The 20,312-nt window shown below is 42.7% G+C and overlaps 1 protein-coding gene, 3 non-coding genes and 1 pseudogene across 4 annotated transcripts in view; 1 reads left to right on the top strand and 4 right to left on the bottom strand.

The window, feature by feature from the left end:
* TEX14 (testis expressed 14, intercellular bridge forming factor) overlaps positions 1–6,520 on the bottom strand; it is a 106,552-nt gene extending 100,032 nt beyond the window's left edge. Inside the window, exons 1-2 of the mRNA XM_065909377.1 lie at positions 6,442–6,520; positions 3,824–3,960 (exon numbers count right to left, since the gene is read on the bottom strand). Of these exons, the coding sequence (XP_065765449.1) occupies positions 3,824–3,959 (136 nt within the window). The 5' untranslated portion in view covers position 3,960; positions 6,442–6,520. The remainder of the gene's footprint in view (positions 1–3,823; positions 3,961–6,441) is intronic.
* On the bottom strand, positions 6,183–6,346 carry LOC136150441 (U1 spliceosomal RNA). The gene has a single exon (XR_010659864.1). It is a non-coding gene; the product is annotated as a U1 spliceosomal RNA (small nuclear RNA).
* A 368-nt stretch (positions 6,521–6,888) lies between the features above and the next one.
* On the top strand, positions 6,889–7,206 carry LOC136150192 (DET1- and DDB1-associated protein 1 pseudogene; annotated as a pseudogene).
* Positions 7,207–10,011: 2,805 nt separating this feature from the next.
* LOC136150463 (U1 spliceosomal RNA) lies at positions 10,012–10,173 on the bottom strand. The gene has a single exon (XR_010659883.1). It is a non-coding gene; the product is annotated as a U1 spliceosomal RNA (small nuclear RNA).
* A 6,984-nt stretch (positions 10,174–17,157) lies between these two features.
* On the bottom strand, positions 17,158–17,317 carry LOC136150475 (U1 spliceosomal RNA). Its single transcript, XR_010659894.1, has one exon. It is a non-coding gene; the product is annotated as a U1 spliceosomal RNA (small nuclear RNA).
* Positions 17,318–20,312: the final 2,995 nt, after the last annotated feature.

Below are 20,312 nucleotides of genomic sequence, written 5' to 3'. Positions count from 1 at the left end.
ATATATATATAGCAATGGCAACTCCAATCTCCCAATTTATCCCTTCAATCCCTTTCCCCATTGGTAACCATAAGTTCTGTATCAGTGACCCTGTTTTGCAAGTAACTTCATTTGTATCATTTTTTTTAGATTCTACATATAAGCGATATCATATGGTATTTGTCTTTCTCTGTCTGACTTCATTTAGCCTGATCATCTCCAGGTCCATCCATGCTGCTGCAAATAGCACTATTTCATTCTTTTTATGGCTGAGTAATATTCCATTATACATAAGTACTACATCTTCTTTATCCATTCACCTCTCAATGGACGTTTAGGGTGCTTCCATGAGATGTCTTGGCTACTGTAAATAGTGCTGTTAGGATCATCAGGGTGCATGTATCTTTTTGAGTTAGAGTTTTCTCTGGATATATACCCAGGACTGGGATTGGTGGATCATATGGTAGTTCTTTCCAGGTGGCTCAGTGGTAAAGAATCTGCCTGCCAAGTGGGAGATGCGAGTTCAATCCCTGGGTCAGAAAGATTCCCTGGAGAAGGAAATGGCAACCCACTTCAGTATTCTTGCCTGGGAAATCCCTTGAAGAGAGGAGCCTGGCAGGCTACAGTCCATGGGGTCACAAAAGAATTGAATATAACTTAGCAACTAAACAATGGTAGTTGTAGTTTTAATTTTCTAAACCACCCTATTATTCTCCATATGGTTGTACCAATTTACATTCCCACCAACAGTACAGGAGGGTTCCCTTTTCTCCATACCCTCTCCAGCATTTATTGTTTGTAGACTTTTTGATGCTGGCCATTCTAACCAGTGTGAAGTCATACCTCATTGTGGTTGTGATTTACATTTCTGCTGACTTATTGCTACAGTTTCAGCCTCTCTGTTGGAATTCTTCCTTCCTTCATAGGTGAGGTCTCTTTAGATGCTCAGCTACCCTCCAGAGTCTAACTGCCCCGCAGCTGATTAAAGTACGGCTACTCCAACTGCTGGTCTCTTGTGCTCATTCAGCCATCAGGGACTGCTCCAGGTAGGAGGCAGATGGCAGTCCTCTTGATCTCTCAATTCCAGGTAACATGTCAGGCTCAATTCATGCCACCTTGGTGGCAGCTGGGGTTGGCTGGCATGTTTCTACTCTTCACTAGGCTGAACCATAGGCTCCCAACTCCCGGCACCAGGCACCAAAATTCTCTCCAGGAGGTTCACCTGAAGGGCCTCTTACTTGGTTTCCTGTGAATGCTTTTGGAACAGTCTTTTCCTCTGACACTCACACCACTGCCCCATCACCTTCTCTTAGATAGCATGAGGTGGGTAATGGAGTTGAAGGTCCAAGATCATTTTGGCCATCTCCTAAGAAGTGTTGCATTAGATCGTGGCAATATTTATCACTCCCTATTTTTCACTCTGAGGCTTTAGACAAAATTGCCAAGCACAGATGAAGTTCTGCTTCATATCCAGTTATACTGGTCAACCTCACCCCCTGCTCTAGTTTAATATCAAGACTTTGAAGATGCATTAAGAAGTCAGACAGAGAAAGACAAGTATGATATCACTTATATGTGGAAGCTAAAAAACAAACAAGTGAATCTGACAGAGACTCACAGACTTAGAGAACAAACTAGTGGTTACTGGTGAGGAGAGGGAAAGGGAAGGGGCAGAATGAGGGAGGGAATTAAGAGGTACAAACTACAATCGATAAAATAAATAAGCTACAAGGATATGTTATACAACACAGGGAATATAGCCAATAGCTTATGATAACTAAAACTGGAGTAGAGTTTTTTTTTAACTCTTTATTTTTTGGAGGTATAGTTAATGTAGGCTTCCCAGGTGGCACTAGTGGTTAAAAAAAAAAACCTGCCTATCAATGCAGGAGACGAAAGAGATGTGGGTTTGGTCCCTGGGTCGGGAAGATCCCCTGAAGGAGGGCATAGCAACCCACTCCAGTATTCTTGCCTGGAGAATCCCCATGGACAGAGGAGTCTGGTGGGCTACAGTCCATAGAGTCACAAAGAGCTGGACACAGTCAAAGTGACTTAGCATGCATAGTTAATGTACATTATATAAGTTTCAAGTGTACAACATAGTGATTTACAATTTTTAAATGTATACTCTACTCTAGTTTTAGTTATCATAAGCTATTGGCTATATTCCCTGTGTTGTATAACATATCCTCGTAGCTTATTTATTTTATCGATTGTAGTTTGTACCTCTTAATTCCCTCCCCCATTCTGCCCCTTACCCTTCCCTCTCCTCACCAGTAACCACTAGTTTGTTCTCTAAGTCTGTGAGTCTCTGTATCTATGAAGATACAGAACATTCAGGAGATGTCTAGGAGACATATAAAAAAATGTCACAGCACTCTGCTTCTCATATTGGAGGATATGGATAGACAGACGCTAGAAGTCGTAGCATACCCACCTTGAACATCAATTTTCATATTAAAACACACACAGATCTGTCATGAAGTAAAATGCAAAATTTTGGAGGGGGTAAAAAACAGAACCTTTTAAATAAATTTAGTTCACCATCAGCCACTTTATCTACAGATTCTAGGGATGGTACATGGAAACACTTGAGAACTTTTTGAGAGAAGTATTTTGGGGATAGTTGAATCCTTATAAAATGGGTGCTACCCTTCTGGAAGTTGTCAGGAATACTCTTGAGACAAATGGAGAAACACTGTAGAGAAATTAGGTCACTTTGACTGCTCCATAAACCAGCTGAGAGAAACTTTCTAAGCCTTCTTTTTAATACTAAGATTGAAGAGAGAAGAGGGGGAATCTAACAGGACTTCTGGTTACTCTTGAAAAAGCAGGTCTGGATCTCTAGATCAGGAGCAAATACCAACAGAGTTTTCGTTTGAGTATGATTTTCTGTGTGTTTGTTCTTTTGAAGATTGCCTGAGCTATGTTTGTTGTTTTTGTCTGCCCAACAGCAAAACAAAAACAAAACACCTTGAAAATAATTGGGTCATTTGTAGTGATGTGGATGGACCTAGAGTCTGTCATACAGAGTGATGTAAGTCAGAAAGAAAAAAATCAAACGTATATATATATGGAATCTAGAAAAATGGTACAGATGAACCTATTTGCTGGCAGGAGTAGAGATGCAGAAGTAGAGAACAAACTTTTGGACAAACCAGGGGAAAGAGGGTGGAAGGAACTGAGCAGCACTGACACATATACACACTACCATGCGTCAAATACCTGGTGGGAGGACAGCTCCACAACACAGGGAGCTCCGTGCTCTGTGATGACCTGGAGGTGTAGGATGGGGGTGGGGGTGGGAAGGAGGCTCAAGAGGGAAGGAATATATGTTTACTTATAGCTGATTCACATTGTTGTACCTCAGAAACTAACATAACACTGTAAAGCCATTATATACCAACTATAAAACAAACAAAAACACCTTGAAAACATAAGTATCAAGTGCCTCTAAGGAGCAAGGAAGAAGAGAGCCATGAAAACTGGCCTACTCACTCCATCACAGCCTTCAGAAGACTCAGTAGATGGGGTAGATTTGAAGGAGAAAAGAGAAACAGGCAGAACTTAAAGAGGGTGGCTTCGGCCTAGGCGAAATCCTTAGGGGCCTAAAGAAGGAAGACTTCATGGTTCCTTAGCACAAAACAAAACATAATATAACAGCCTCCAGTGATTTACGACCTCTGTTGAACAATCTGACTGCACTGATAGAGAACATCTCATCTCTAAATTTAACTTCCAATTCCCCCAAGAATTCATAGTCTTATGATGTACCTGCTTTTCCTTCCAATGCTATTCAGTAATGTGAATCAAGTTGCATGTGTTATTTTAATATGATGCCTACCTTTCTTAAGAATCTTCTTCACTTTCACATAATTCCCCTGTTTGACATACTCATGAAGCTGTGCTTCCAAGGAGTCATTTCTTAACGAACCAAGCTGAACAGGACAGGGGACTGGAAGGTGAACAGCCCGAGACATCCTGTTTCAAAAGAAAGCAACATACTTATTTCTAACTGAACCAGAAATTCAAGGAAAAAGGTTTGATTCGTTCACATTTCTTTCACTTCGTGTCCATTTTCATTTATAATGAATAGGATTGGGGGACAATTATGGAAATTCTCCAAGATTAGGGATTTCTCTGATAGTCCAGCAGTTAAGACCCCAAGCTCCTGAAGCAGGGGATCTGGGTTTGATCTCTGGTCAAGGAACTAAAATCCTGCATACCTAGAGGCATGGCCAAAATTAAATAAATAAAAATAAATTCTAAAAGATTAAATTTTATTCTCAATGTTACTGTTAAAATTGAAGAACTCAGTATTTTTGTCAATCCCTGGAAGTGAAAAAGTGATGACTACCAGGAAGTAGGATTAGAAATACACATTTGTTGCATCATCAAGACCATTTAAAGAGTATTAACTAGTGAGTGTGTGTTTTGTTTTGTTTTGGCCTTGAGGTTTATGGGACCCTACTTCCGGGACCACGGGTTGAACTTGAACTCTTGGCAGTGAAAGTGGGAAGTCCTAACTGCTGGACTACCGGGAAATTCCCAGGAGGGCATTCACTTTGAACAGTTAGGGGACTTCCTTGGGGGTCAAGTGGCTAAGACTTGGCACTCCCAACGCAGGGTGCCCAGGTTTGATCCCTGGTAGGAGAACTAGATCTCACATGCCAAGACCAGAAGATGCCACGTGTTGCAACTAAGACCCAGTACAGCCAAAATAAATACAAATAAATATTTAAAAAATTCTGCACCACAATAACTCTTGTCCAAAAAAGAACAAACAGTATACAAATGCAGTCATTTATGTAGAGGGTAGACAATATGTGGGTTGGGTTCATAGTTCAGACTCTTAAGTTCTCAACCTGCCTGTGTCACTTCCCTGTGTGACCTTGAAGAAATTATTTAACCTTTGATGGGCCTCAATTTCCTCATCTATAAATGGGAGTACTCTGAAAAGTGCTTAGAACTCTGCCTGGAACCAAGGAACTCTCTATAGTTGTAAGCTGCTGTTACGCGCACTAGAACCTATGAACACTAGAATGGTGACTGCACCATTTCACATTACCACCAGCAGTGGAAAAGGGTCCCAATTTTTCCAGATCTTCCAATACTTAATTCTTGTTTTTGTTCTTTAAATAATAGTCATTTTAGAACGTCACTGATGGTCCAGTGGTCGAGAATCCACCTATCAATGCACAGAACCTGGGTTGGATCCCTGGTCTGGGAAGATCCCACATGCCTTGGGGCAACTAGGTCCCTGGGCAACAACTACTGAGCCCACACTCTAAGAGGAGAAACGCGCCCACTGCAACAAAGGGGCCCCCATTTCTCCAACTAGAGAAAAACCTCTAGCAGTAACTAAGACCCAGTGCTGGCAAAAATAAATAAGTAAAGTGATTTTAACGTTGATCTTTAAAATTTTATTTAATTGCATTTACACCAATTCATGACATTTTGACATAAAATATTCAAATCTCCAGACCTGCTTATTCCATACGTTTCCTAATAAGCGTTGAGTGTTAATCATGTATATGCTAACTTCCACTTTCTTAGTACTTTTCGGCTTACTTCCTTTTAGAATTTCCAGTCACCCTCAGAGATTTCTTCTCAAAAAAAATACCACTGTGGAGTAATTGCGTTTAAAACGGTTCTGAACATTACTAAAGCACATTTACCAGACAGCTCCTGCAACTATTTAATCGGTAATTTCCCCCCGAAAGTTCCAACTAAACACTTCAGTACTGTAAATTTAGCCGATTAACCCATTTCGAGTTGTCCTGGTGCCTCAGATGAAAAGAACCCGCCCGCAACGCGGGTATACCCTGGTTGGATTCCTGGATTAGAAAGATCCGTTGGAGACAGACTACTCCAATATTCTTTGGCTTCCTTAATTAGCTCAGCAGGCAAAGATTCCACCTGCAGTACAAAATACCCAAACTCAACAGATCCTCTGGAGAAGATTAAATACTACCCACTTCAATTTTTTAGCTTGAAGAATTCCACTGACTAAAAATGCATGGGAGTAAAAAACAGTCAGAAACTACTAAATCAATCTCTTAACTCTTCTCAAACCTATCCATCCTCTCTGTACACCCACACGCGGACATGTATTATGACGCTCCTTAGCATTAAGGTTTATTAAGCTGACCTGTTATACCTAGATCTAATCCACAGTCTTATTTTTTCAAACCGGACTTTGTCAGGGGAAAGCGCGAACGCAGTCCCCCACTACCACAAATTATGCAGTCGAGTTTCCCACATTTGGGGAAATCGCAGGGGTCAGCACATCCGAAGTGCAATGGATAAGCCTCGCCCTGGGAAAACCACCTTCATGATCATGGTATCTCCCCTACCAGGTAAGTATGAATTGCTCCCCCTGCCTGCCACCTCAGCCTCACATTCCAAACACTTCACACTTATGGTCACTCTCTTCACCGCAGACTCTACACCCTCACTTACGAAATAACGGCTTCTCCCAACTAGAAGGGCCTGACAAGCACATTGCGAGTACCGCAACATTTGCAAAATAATACAAACGCTTCACAGTACAGTCTGAACGGGGTCAGCCGACGCCGAGCTCATTTACATACTCCGCGCACCTCAGTGACGTCACTCCGTAGCGCCGACGGTACCGGGGTCTCGTGATAGGCTGACTGACAGTCAGGCGCACCGGGCCTAATCCCCGGGGCCGGGGAATGTGACCCACCTTTGTGACAGAACAGGTTGTAGCGATGCGATTAGCTTTGAAACTGGGTGGGGAGGGGATAGTCCGAATTATCCAGGTGCGCCTAATGTAGTCAACGGCCCTTATAAAGAGGAAGCAGGAGGCAGGCGGCAGCTAAGAACGCAGCTGTGGTGGCAGCGGCAACAACATCGACGACGGTGACAGAGACCGAGGAAAACAAGATGGCTGATTTTTTGAAAGGGCTGCCTGTCTACAACAAAAGCAGTTTTAGTAGCTTCCATGCCAACTGTCTGTGCAAAGCCTCGAACCGACGTCCGCCAGTCTACCTGCCCACTCAGGAGTACCCGTCTGAACAGATAATTGTGACAGAAAAAACACACATTCTTTTGCGCTACCTACAACAGCAACGGGACAAAAAGAATGCCGCCAAGAAGAAAGACCAGGAGCAAGTGAACCTCGAGGCCGAGAGCTGGGCGTCCCCATGCAAGATCCCACGGATCTACAGCCAAGACTGGGACGACTGGGACGGGGACCCTTGAGACTCACGGCCCCACTCAGACGCCTCCTGTGCTGTCTGCTCCTCGCCTGCCCACGCCCCACTGTTCACACCATTTACAATATGATAAAGCCAATGTATTTATTTTCCTTGTGTTTTTATTGATGCTTTAAACTTACCAACTTATGATTAAAGGGGATGTCAGACCCACTACTATGATGTTGGTAGGTGTATTTGTTTGTTTTTTAAACAAACAAAAATTTGTTATTCGCTGCCTCTTCCTTCAGTTCCCCCTCCTCTTGCCCCCTAGTCCTCCTCTGGAAAACTGGAGCCTCTCTCCGAGGGTCTAGATTCAGGGCCCTGCTGCAGCTGGTCCTCATGGGTGGGGGCTCTTCTCTTGGTTTCCATCTGCTGGTCCGGGTCTTAAACACTTCGCCTTGTCACAAGTTCCGCGGGGACTTACTCTGCCCAGACCTTGCTCCTTGCTCTGGGAGAAGTCAGCGCTTCCGAATCTTGTTCAGTCGCTAAGGCACTGACTCCGTGGACTACAGTATGCCAGGCTTCCCTGTCCTTCACTATCTCCCAGAAATTGCTCAAACTCAGGTTCATTGAGTTGGTGATGTCATCCAACCATCTCATTCTCTGTCGTCCCCTTCTCCCACCTTCAATCTTTCCCAGCATCAGGGTCTTTTCTAATGAGTCAGCTCTTTGCATCAGGTGGCCAAAGGACTGGAGCTTCAGCTTCAGCACCAGTCCTTTCAATGAATACTCAGAGTTGATTTCCTTTAGTATCCACTGGTTTGATCTCTTTGCTGTCCACGGGACTCTCAAGAGTCTTCTCCAGTCCAAAAGCATCAATTTTTCAGCGCTCAGCTTTCTTTATGGTCCAATTCTCACATCCATACATGACTATTGGAAAACCCATAGCTTTGACTGTACAGAACTTTGTCAGCAAAGTGATGCCTCTGTTTTTAAATATGCTGTATAGGTTTGTCACAGCTTTACTTCCAAGGAGTGTGTCTTTCAATTTCGTGGCTTAGTCTTTTCATTCCTTCTGGAGCTATTTCTCCACTCTTCTCCACTAGCATACTGGGCACCTACACCGACCTGGGAGTTCATCTTTCAGTGTCATATCTTTTTGCCTTTTCATACTGTTCATGGGGTTCTCAAGGCAAGAAGGCTGAAGGAGTTTGTCATTCCCTTCCCCAGTGGACCATGTTTTGTCATAACTCTCCACGACCTGGCCTTGCGTGGCCCTCCAGGGAATGGCTCATAGCTTCATTGATTTATACAAGACTGTGATCCATGTGATCATTTTGATCATTATAGTTAAGTATCATCTCCGTATCTTGAAGATCTAAGTATTTTTATCAGGGACTAGTTTGGTGCACCACTTCCAACCCAATAAAAGGAGCTTTCTCATCTGGAAGAAAAAAGAAAGCAGTGGATGGAAGGCTGATGTCAGCAGATGAAAAATTACTGGTTTTGAAAACACAGAAAGGGGACCATAGGGCCAAAATGTATAGAAATAACCTACAGTCTTTCCCACAGAAGAAAGAAAACAGTCCATTTCATTCTTAGAGTAGTGAAAGTTTACTTTTAAACCATTTTTTAAAAACTCATTCAAAAAACTGGAAATAGAACTACCATATGACCCAGCAATACCACTTCTGGGCATACACACTGAGGAATCCAGATCTGAAAGAGACACATGCACCCCAATGTTCATCGCAGCACTGTTTATAATAGCCAGGACATGGAAGCAACCTAGATGCCCATCAGCAGATGAATGGATAAGGAAGCTGTGGTACATATACACCATGGAATATTACTCAGCCGTTAAAAAGAATTCATTTGAATCAGTTCTAATGAGATGGATGAAACTGGAGCCCATTATACAGAGTGAAGTAAGCCAGAAAGATAAAGAACATTACAGTATACTAACACATATATACGGAATTTAGAAAGATGGTAACGATGGCCCTATATGCAGGGCAGAAGAAGAGACGCAGAAGTACAGAACAGACTTTTGAACTCTGTGGGAGAAGGTGAGGGTGGGATGTTTCGAAAGAACAGCATTTATATTATCTGTGGTGAAACAGACCACCAGCCCAGATGTGAGGCATGAGTCAAGTGCTCGGGCCTGGTGGGCTGGGAAGACCCAGAGGAATCGGGTGGAGAGGGAGATGGGATGGGGGACCGGGATGGGGAATACGTGTAACTCTATGGCTGATTCATATCAATTTATGACAAAACACACTGAAAAATAAAAAAATAAAAAACAAACAAACAAACAAAAAATAATAAAAACTCATTCAGTTGTGTTTGACTCTGTGACCCCATGAGCTATACAGTCAATGGAATTCTCCAGGTCAGAATACAGGAGTGGGTAGCCTTTTCCCTTCTCCAGGGGATCTTTCCAGTCCAGGAATCGAACCCAGACTTCCAGCATTGCAGGCAGATGCTTTACCAGCAGAGCCACATGGGAAGTTGAATTCAACTCTTTCAAAGTGTATGGATTAACTGCACAGATTTGTCTATCCACATAACATTCCTCACTTTATACTAGAAGTCAGCTGCTGCCTTGTTTCCAAGTGAAGTGAAAATCGCTCAGTGTTATCTTTGCGACCCCATGGCCAATAAATACACAGCCCATGGAACTCTACAGGTCAGAGTATTGGAGTGGAGTAACCTGTCCACGAGCCACGAGGGAAACTCAAGTTAGATTTTCCATATTACATGAAAATTGCTTGAGTCTCAGAAACCCAAAACAACTGCAAAAATCAACCGGACAGGACACTAAAGCTACAAAGTAGGTACTTATGTCTTATACTTGCACAAATCACACCAGGGGAAAGCGCGAACGCAGTCCCCCACTACCACAAATTATGCAGTCAAGTTTCCCACATTTGGGGAGATCGCAGGGGTCAGCACATCCCAAGTGCAATGGATAAGCCTCGCCCTAGGAAAGCCACCTTCGTGATCATGGTATCCCCTGCCAGATAAGTATGAGTTGTAAGGAGTGTTTGGGACTTCACCTTCGAACTCAGCACACAACAGCATTATGGTCAATTATATTCCAAGCTCTTTCGGCCTTCGATTGGAAACTGAAGGATTATTTATATGACAGTGACCAAGATACATCCTTTGGACGTTCAGGGGAAATTCTACCCGGCGAAAGATGAAATCGATCCAGCAGCCACCGCGCCCCTCATCTACATATCCCCACCTCTTGTCACTTGTCATTCGATGTCACTGCTTTTGGACAAGCGTCTAGTTCGTTCTAGCTTTGCCTGGCAGCCGACCCCAAAGACCAACTGTAGCTGAGATTTTCATTTCTACGTCTTCGCAGACACACGCAAAGTTAGGCGGAGCTTCGTTTCGGGGTGGAGACCTAGCAGCGTGCGGAGGGCCGAACAGGGCACGGTGGGGGCGCGGCCCTCACAGGAAGGGTCTCACGATCGGTTTCTGAGTCTGAATCGCCGCTCCACTCTGTAACTACGTGATACCCGCAAGTCTCTCTCAATCTCCGTTTCCCAAAGTGTAAAGTGTGAATAATACTGCATGCCTGCCTCACAGGGTTTCTGTGAGAGCTGAATAGAATGCGCGTCAAATGCGACCTCCACCCCCGCCACTCCACCCAGGCCACTGCTCTCCTGGACAGGTGTCCGTGTCGTTGGGGTCACAAATCCGACTTCTACAAGATTGAAGTCTCCGCAGTTCTCGGCGCAAAGGCAAGCAGCATCTGGCCTGGATTGAGGTACAAAGCGAGTGCTCCTCTGTTCTCCTTAGCGAAAATTGACGACGCACTGTGTTTTCCTTTCTACCCTTGCTGGCTAGGCACTCTGGGCAAAACAACTCTGCAGCAACTATAGTGTCAAGGGTTTAGTAGTGCGCGGGAGGCAAAACTTTACCTCTATTCTATTAGAGTCTCGGGCCCAGCCTGAAAATTACATTGGAATACACAGTTTAACAGGACAAAACCATACTAATTTATTTAACTTACGTTTATCTGACACAAGAGCCCTCATAAGGAAATGAAGACCCAAAGAAGTGGAACCCTAAATGTTTTTATATTAAGTTGAACAAAAGAGACAATCGCGGAGAAGCAAGTAGCATACATGGGGAGGCTAAAAAGGGAAATGATTTTAACAAGACCTGTTTGTGCAGAAATCTCTGGGCATTATCCCTCTTCTCTGGAATATTTCTTTCCCCTGTGTTAGAAAGGAAGGCCAGACCACTCTTCTTACATATTTGCTGTTTTTTAGCGCTTTTGGTTTAAAAATAATCCTTCTGCCAGTGACACAGTTTGGAGTGGCATATTTTGCAACCTCTTGACAGTTATTTTCCTCTTAGTCTGTATGATTTTTTAAGTGCTTTGTTTTGTATTTTTGGAGGGTATTTTTAATTATTAAAATAGTGATAAAATTTCCCCTGTAGGTAATTAGGAAAATACAGAAAAGCATTTAAGATGCTTAAAGGAAATGCATCAAAATGCAAAGTAACATATGTTAGTGTAACACAGAAGAATGGATTAATGTGTTTCCCCTACATATTCTGAAACATGACTATAATATTGGGTTTCCCTGGTGGCTCAGGGAAATGTTAACCCTAATTATATACATCTATTGCCCAAAATATGTTCGTACATTTTGATCGGGAAATGTCATTTAAATGTAGAAAGTAAGAGAAAGATAGTGCCCTATGCACATGGTATTTATTATATAATTACAAACAATAAAAATCACCCCCAAATCCTAGAATCTAAACATACAATAGTAAGAACATGAAAGACACATTATGTTATAATGAACAACATGAAAGATAAAAGGTTAAGAGGCAAAAAAAGATATGAAATGGTATGTATACCATGACTGTAATTTTGTAAAAATGTATATCCTTAAGGAAAAGTGCTGAAAAGAAGTGCACTGAAATGATATCAGTGTAACTGGTTGTGAAATACAGGAGGCAGACTTTCAATACTATTGTTAGACTCTTTTTTCTTCATAATGAGAAGACCAAGTCCTGGTGGAACAACTATAAGAAATATGTGGCACCGTATTTAGTTATAAACACAGGCTTTAGCATCAGATAGACTTAGGTTCAAATTGTGACTTTACCATATTTTAGGTATCTGTGCTTGATTTTACCCTCTCAGAACAGTGATAATTATTAGTGCACTCAATATGCCAGCAAATTTGGAAAACTCAGCAGTGGCCACAGGACTGGAAAAGGTCAGTTTTCATGCCAATTCCAAAGAAAGGTAATGCTAAAGAATGTTCAAACTACTGCACGATTGCACTCATTTCACACACTAGCAAAGTAATGCTCAAAATTCTCCAAGCCAGGCTTCAACAGTACATAAACCAGAACTTCCATGTTCAAGCTAGATTTAGAAAAGGCAGAGTAACCAGAGATCAAATTGCCAACATCCGCAGGATTATAGAAAAAGCAAGGGAATTCCAGAAAAACATCTACTTCTTCTTCATTGACTATGTTAAAGCCTTTGACTGTGTGGATCACAATAAACTGTGGAAAATTCTTTAAAAGATGGGAATATCAAACCACCTTACCTGCCTCCTGAGAAACCCATATGCAGCTCAAGAAGCAGCAGTTAGAACCAGACATGGAACAACAGACTGGTTGTTCAAAATTGGGAGAGGAGTATGTCAAGAGTGTGTATTGTCACCCTGCCTATTTAACTTCTATGCAGAGTACATCATTTGAAATGCCAGGCTGAATGAAGCTCAAGCTGGAATCAAGATTGCCAGGAGAAATATCAACAACTTCAGATATGCAGATGACACCACCCATAATGTCAGGAATCCAAGAGGAACTAAAGAGTTTCTTGATGAAGGTGATAGAGTAAAGTGAAAAAAACTGGCTTAAAATTCAACATTCAAAAAACTAAGATCATGGTATCTGGTCACATCTTTAATGGCAAAAAAATGGGGAAACAATGATAAACTTTATTTTCTTGGGCTCCAAAATCACTGCAGATGGTAACTACAGCCATGAAATTAAAAGACGCTTGCTCCTTGGAAGAAAAGCTATGACAAACATAGACAGTGTTTTTAAAAGCAGAGACATTACTTTGCCTACGAAGATCCATATAGTCAAAGCTATGGTTTTTCCAGTAGTCATGTATGGATGTGAGAGTTGGATCATAAAGAAGTCTGAGCACCAAAGAATTAATGCTTTTGAACTGTTAGAGAAGACTTTCGATGTCGGGAGCTGCCGGGACGTGCCCAGACCGTGACAAGGTCACGGAATGAGAGAGGAACCTGCAAGGCAGCTCTTCCCCTCGGGGTCGCCCCGGGGGCCCAGTATGTCCCCTTCCTCTTTCTGTCTTACTGTTGTTGGATTTTCTATTAATTCTTGGGAATGTAACATATAGTGATCAGGCCTCCCTGGCAAAGTCCAAGCCTATTAAGAAAGATCCGCTAAGGCTGAGGCCTACTCTGCCTCCTGAGCATTGGGAACTTTATGACCAATGAAAGGCCTGTTCAGGTTTGTGAAAGACCATCCACCACGCAAGTGGCATTATGCTTGGGAGGGCATCAGAAATGCTCATGATTGCTCTGACCCAGGACATGACCATAAGCTCTGTACCAAGCCAAAAAGGAAAAGGCTACAGGCATAGATTGGCTGCTTGCTTAGAAGATTATAATGTTCTAGATTAGAAAAGAGTAGAGGCGTTTAGATTCGTAAGTAGATGTACAATAGGTTAATGTTCTTTGGTCAAGAGGGTTTTCATTGTTGCTATTTCAGTGCGGCTATTTGTGCATTGTTTCTCTTCCTTTAAGCAACATGGAATATTACAGGTATTCTTGTAGAACTGGAAAATATGTAGCATAGGATTTCAATAGTATAGAAGATTTATATTAACCAGCCTCACTGCCATTACTTCACTATTAATAGAGGTGTTTTGCTGCTGCAGAGGTGTTTTGCTGCTTCATAGTTAAAGATTGTAGACTGAGGTCTTGTGGTCTTAGACAAAGAAAAATAAGGTTTTTCAAAGAAAAAAAATTTCAAAGAAAATCAAGGTTTTCTCATGGTACTATTCTCAGAAATGTCAAACATGTTTTTCATAACCCTTCCCATGTATTGTTTTATTGTCCAAAGAATTCATACTATATCTGGAATCTATGGAACATTGTTTTTGTTAGAGTGAAAATGTTAGGCCATTGAGGCAAGAAGACTATGTACAGGACATTCAAGGCAAAAACCCTGTAATCGGGATTGTTCCAGATGAAGTCATTGGGAAAGATATGAGGGAAAATGTTGACGGGAGTATGAAACCAACATCTGATGTAACATGGGGTGATGGTAAGGGGGAGGCAAGAAAACCAATTCTATATAATCTGAGCTGTTAAAAAATAAAGTAGACGAGCTCTTGCATTGCAACCAGAGTCTGCGCACTTCTCGCCGACGCTACTTATCCCTGGGGTATCCCTGGACCCGCCGGGGCTGGACTCCAGCATCTTGAGAGTCCCTTGGACTACAAGATCAAACCAATCAATCCTAAAGGAAATCAACCCTGAGTATTCATTGGAGCGAGATGCTGAAGCCGAAGTTCCAGTACTCTGGCCACCAGATGCAAAGAGCCGACTCACTGAAAAATACCCTGAAGCTGGGAAAGATTGAGGCTAGAAGAAGGGGACGACAGAGGATGAGATAGCTGGATGGCATCACCAACTCAATGGACATGAGTTTGAGCAAGCTCTGGGAGCTGGTGAAGGACAGGGAAGCCTGGTGCTGCAGTCCATGGGGTCGCAAAGAGTTGGACATGACTGGGCAACTGAACAACAATAATAATTATAGTGAATATAGGTCCATATGTGTGTGTGTGTGTGTATGTACACATATTAATATACTGACACACAGAATAAAACAACTCCGTGACCAACTAACCCAAAGGCCCCAAATAAGCCCAGGTGGAGAGGCACAGCCCGTCTCTCAGCGGAGCAGGTGTTCGGAGAGTTTCTGCATCCTGGGAAGGGGCGGCACCAGCACACCTACCCACCTCTCTCAGATCATGGTTGTCTCTGCCAACTAAGACGTTCTGTCCCATCACACATGGCCCTCAGTCTGTGAGTCTCACCCACCTCTGAATTTCCACTCATATCTTTGCCTCATAGGAGTCAAGGAGAGAGTGTGTTCAAAAATATGTGTGGCAGCAATTTTTAAAAGCTGCCTTTTGTTATATAAGCTCACTGAGCAGGTCTGACGGTTAAGAAGTCCACGGTGCTGACAACTGAATCTAAATGTTTGTTACCAGCTCGAGCAACTCTGCAGACACTCTACACACACACCCCCTACGTTTCGGGGAGCCAAACCCATTCTGAGGTACTTCTGATGCACACTGGCCCTGGTTTTACACTTCCCATCCACAGGGCTCTGCAGTATAAACCATAATCACTCTACTTAGACACGTGTTAGATACTGTCATCCACAAAGTGTGACCCAGCCCACCTCAGTTATATGTTATAATTTCATTATTGATCTGCCATCCTAATTTCATTCCAGGTGGTTTGCTGTTTCCATGGTATTGCTGTTTCCATGAATGCCAGGCTGGCCACAGCGCTGAGTCCTCTATGACCATGTCCCCCCCCCTGGTATGATTTCACAGACATTCTAAGGCTCTTTTTGCTATGCTGAGGAAGTCTTTTTCTTTCTTTTTTTAAAAATTTTTATTGGCATATAGTAGATTTATAATGTTGTATTAGTTTTCTACTGTTCAGCAAAGTGAATCAGTAAAACATATACGTAGATCCACTCTTTTTAAGATTCTTTTCCCATATAGGCCATTACAGAGTATTGAGTAGAGTTCCCTGTGTTATATAATAAATCCTCACGGGAACTTTATTTCTGATGACCACATTGCCTACTCCAGTATTTTCAACATTCACAAAGTATCCATGAGTTTCTGAGTGCTACTAATGATAAAAAAAAAAAAAAAGAAAAACCTGTTCTCAAGTTGTTACTCACATGTAACTAGCCACTTACAGCCACCTAAACTTAAGGTGCCAGCAACTAGCCTAAGGTGCTGAAGATACTAGAGTAATCATGTGGAGATACAATCTCCTTGTAATAAATAAGATCACAAACTATAGAGGAAATAGACCTGCCAGAATTAGAGGAAAAGAGTAATGAGCACTAATCAAAGAGTTAAGGACCACATTACGACTGAAGGATCCTATACACCTTTGCCTTTGTGGACCCTTCCTCCGTGAAAAACGTATTAATATAAAAAGATGACATTGTTATATACATTTTCTTCCACCTAAAAATTCACCTTTTTTTCTTCTGATTTTAAAAAGAAGTGCCTTATGCAGCACTGTGCCTACAGTACCGAGTAATGTTTAAGCCCATCTTAGGTTCCGTGGCAGTTTGGGTGGATCCCAGGCAGCTGCAACAAGAGAGAGCTGAATGTCAAAGACTGATGAGAGAAGGCAGGGCATTCCAGGAAGGGGAAGCATGTTATAGAAGTAACACAGCAAGACCTCCTGGAAACTTTTTCAAAATAAGGGAGAAATGATGTCCAACAGAATATAATGTGAACAACATGATATTTTACAAGTTTTGGTAACCACATATAAAAGGCTAAAAGAACTGAAAATAGTTCTAATAACATGCTTTCCTTATCCCCATACACCCAAAATGGTATATCACTGCAAAATATAACCAGCCTAAAAAAAAAATTGAGATATTGTAACACTCCAAAACTAAAAACGTTCAAAACTATTCAGGTAAACTCAGATCCTAAAGCTCAGACAGCTGAAGTTAAATAAATAATCCTGACAAAACCCAAAAATCCGGGCAGAAGACCGTTTCATAGCGGTTTAGTATTTAAAGATCTTTATTTCACTCCGTCCGTGTATCATACTCACCACTACCCACCCACCTTATGTGATAACCCCTCCAGTGTTAGAGATGAGCCACTAGACCCTTTTAGAAAACATCTTGAACGGTTTGTCTTTAAGATAGAGGATAGGGGAAAGCACCAACACAGTCCCCCACTGCCACAAATTATGCGACCGACTTATCCACATTTGGGGAAATCGCTGGGGTCAGCACATCTGGAGTGCAATGGATGAGCCTCGCCCCGGGAAAACCACCTGATCCTGGTTATCTTCCCCGAGGGTGACCTTGGCACTACCCGCGGCTGCGCACACCACTAAAAGAGCTGGGTCACTCCTGAAACGACTCCAATTGGCCTTTATCTTAGCGATTCAAATAAACATACTTTCGAACTCTATTTTAGTATTGTTAATAGATAATCAAGCCCGTATTTCCGGGGAACGCGGTTCCAAACGCCTTGAGCCATCCCTGTAGCTACTCCACCGCCGCCTCGCGGCCCGCGCCCCCTGCCGGCCGCTTCCTCCAACAACTCGCCGCGCCCGGATCCTTTCCCGACAGAAACCCACCGCGTCCTGAGGCGGGCTAACTGAAGGTCTTCGGATCTCCCAGTGTGGAGTCCATGGGGCACACCCACGCGAAAGAGTTTTTTAGTCGTCTGTCGACTTCATCCTCGCCTGGCTCCCAACGCTTCAGACCAGCCCCGGGAGAGAAGCCAGGCATCGACTCGAGAATATCTTGGCTACGGGCTTGAGGTTGGATTCCAGTGTTCACGGGGCACGACTCGAGGTAAGCGTCTCCTTTCAGAATCAGTGTGTGCAGAATGAGGAGGAAACAGCCAGTCAGATCCCTCCCTGAGCGCAGGCCTCACCCAGGCTTCATCTCCTGCCCCTGCTCTGTTAACATCCCCCATCCTCCTCTGAGAAGGGGGAGTATCCTCAGGGAATAGACGGAGTCCATTCCTACCTTTGCCCTCTGGATTTTCCTTTCTCCTCATCTCTGTGTTTGGCTAAGTGATGTATATATATAACCTATTTTGTTGCTGTTCTATTTTCCCAGCATTTTATGTTTTGAACCAAGCTAAGTTTCTCTTGCCTCCTGACTACTTATTGACAGAGGGGAATCTTTCAGTTCGCTAGATTCTTCAGACTCTAGATACCATGTGACTCACTAGCCCCTCAACCACCTCATCCTCCTGCTTCAGCAGAGCACACTTACTGCATGTGGTCCTAGATCCTACTCTTGTTCTCCCCAGCACTGCTGGAGGAAGTTGTGATCCTCCTACCCCAAATTCATGCAAACTGCAGTCACATCTTCACTGCAATTTGGCATTCTTCTTATACACATCTTTTCAATCCCCTCTACCCTGATGTTTTAAACCTCCACCTAAACCAGTGGTTCTCAGTTACTATGCCACTGCTCTCAAGGGGTGATTTTGAAAGTTTGTGGGGACATTTCAGTTTCCTTGGGTAGCCAGGCCAAGCATTTGCATATTAAAACACTTCATTATAATATTTTGTTTCTCCTTTATATTACAGTTAGAACATTTACATCAATTGTGGTGAAAGATGTAACTTACATTTTCTAGGAACATCTTGAATATTCATATTTTCCATAAATATATTATGAACAGTAAAAGAAATATTACTATTTGTTATGCAAAGGGACCCTAAGGTTTTACAGAATTGAGAACCACAATCCTAATCCAATCACACCCATTCTTTTTATAGGAGTGAGAACAATTTACCTTCTCCTTTATTTCAAAAGTACAAATGAATGCTTTTCCCACCAGTGTTTCTCAAAGTGTAAGCATCAACACCATCTTCTGAGCCAATGTCTGGCTGTGAGATCTGGGTGTTGCCGTGCTCTCCTCCAGGGGGTCAGGGGCATCCTCCCCACCCAGGCATCACACCTGCATCTCTCAGATCTCCTGCATTGGCAGGCGGGTTCTTTACCACTAGTGCCACCTTGGAAGCCCCTCATTCCACGTGCGCGCCCAGTTCCATCCTCTATGATCTTAGCCCCTTCCGCTGACCTGGCTTTAGCACCTCTACTTTCAAACATACACAAGTGTCCTTTATCTAGAAAATAAACTTTTTTCAATTCTACAGTCCCCCTGCAGTACTATGCTCTTATTTTTCTTTCCTGGATCTTAAGAGTTAAGAATTCATTGGCTTAACATCACATTTATGGAGGAGCTCCTACGTGTTAAGACACTATTCTGTGGCTTTACAGATATTATCTCATTTAATTCTCAACAATTACTGTTTAGGTTGTACAAACAAAAAAGAGCAAAGAGTGTTCCGCTCATAATTCTACAAGGATGAATTAACCGGCTGCAGTCACTGACCAACAGTGCACTCTGTTATCAGAAGAGATTAAGGCGATAAAAGGATGAAGCACTCTGTGCTCCAGGCCTAGGAAATTAAGACAATGAGAGGATGCTTATTGTTTGCTTTGGGCAAACAGGCCCTGAAATACTTAGGTGTATCTCAAGAAGAATTTTAATAAACCCAGCTTCTTGCTATCTTCCCAAACAGAGAAAAGCCCTGAAGTCATTAACTTGTGATATCTGTTCTTTGTAAACTAGCAGTAATCCTTTACACCAAGATACCTACTTGACTGCATTCCCCACCAAAAACCATCCTACATAAACTAGCCTCTCTCTTACCTCTTCAGAGCAGTTTCTCAGAGTTACTGTGAAGCTGTTTCCTTGGCTTTAGTCCTCAGTAAGACCCTGATGCAAATTTAACTCACAATGCTTACACTGTGCATTTTTATTTCTATAGGCAGTTGGCACTAAGTATTATTGTCCACTTTAGAGATGAAGAAAATGAGGCAGAAGACAATTAACTAATTTACCTAAAACCACCCAGTTAAACAGTAGCAGAAATAGTGAGTTCATGCTCTTAAACTCTACACTCAGTGGTTTATAGACTGATATACAGTTGACCCTTGATCAACTTGGGGTTCACTTATATGCGGATTTTTTTCCATAAATAAGTACCACAGTACTACAGGACCTGAGGGTGTGGATACAGAATAACTGCAGGCACAGAGGGCCAACTATAAATTATACACAGATTTTTAACTGCATGGAGGGTTGGTGCCCCTGACCCTCACATTTTCAAGGGTCAAAGCCTCATTACAGTTAGGGTCTATTAACCTGTGGAGAACATCAGGTTAGAAAATACTCTGGGGAGTATTCATCTGCCCAGAGCAAAACTGGAAAATCCTCCAAAACAGTTACAGTCTCTTTGGCATCAGAGAATTTAGGAGAACAGATTA

The sequence above is a fragment of the Muntiacus reevesi genome, chromosome 18 (genome assembly GCF_963930625.1).
Source record: "Muntiacus reevesi chromosome 18, mMunRee1.1, whole genome shotgun sequence".
NCBI lineage: Eukaryota > Metazoa > Chordata > Mammalia > Artiodactyla > Cervidae > Muntiacus > Muntiacus reevesi.
This window is presented reverse-complemented; position numbering and strand designations above follow the sequence as displayed.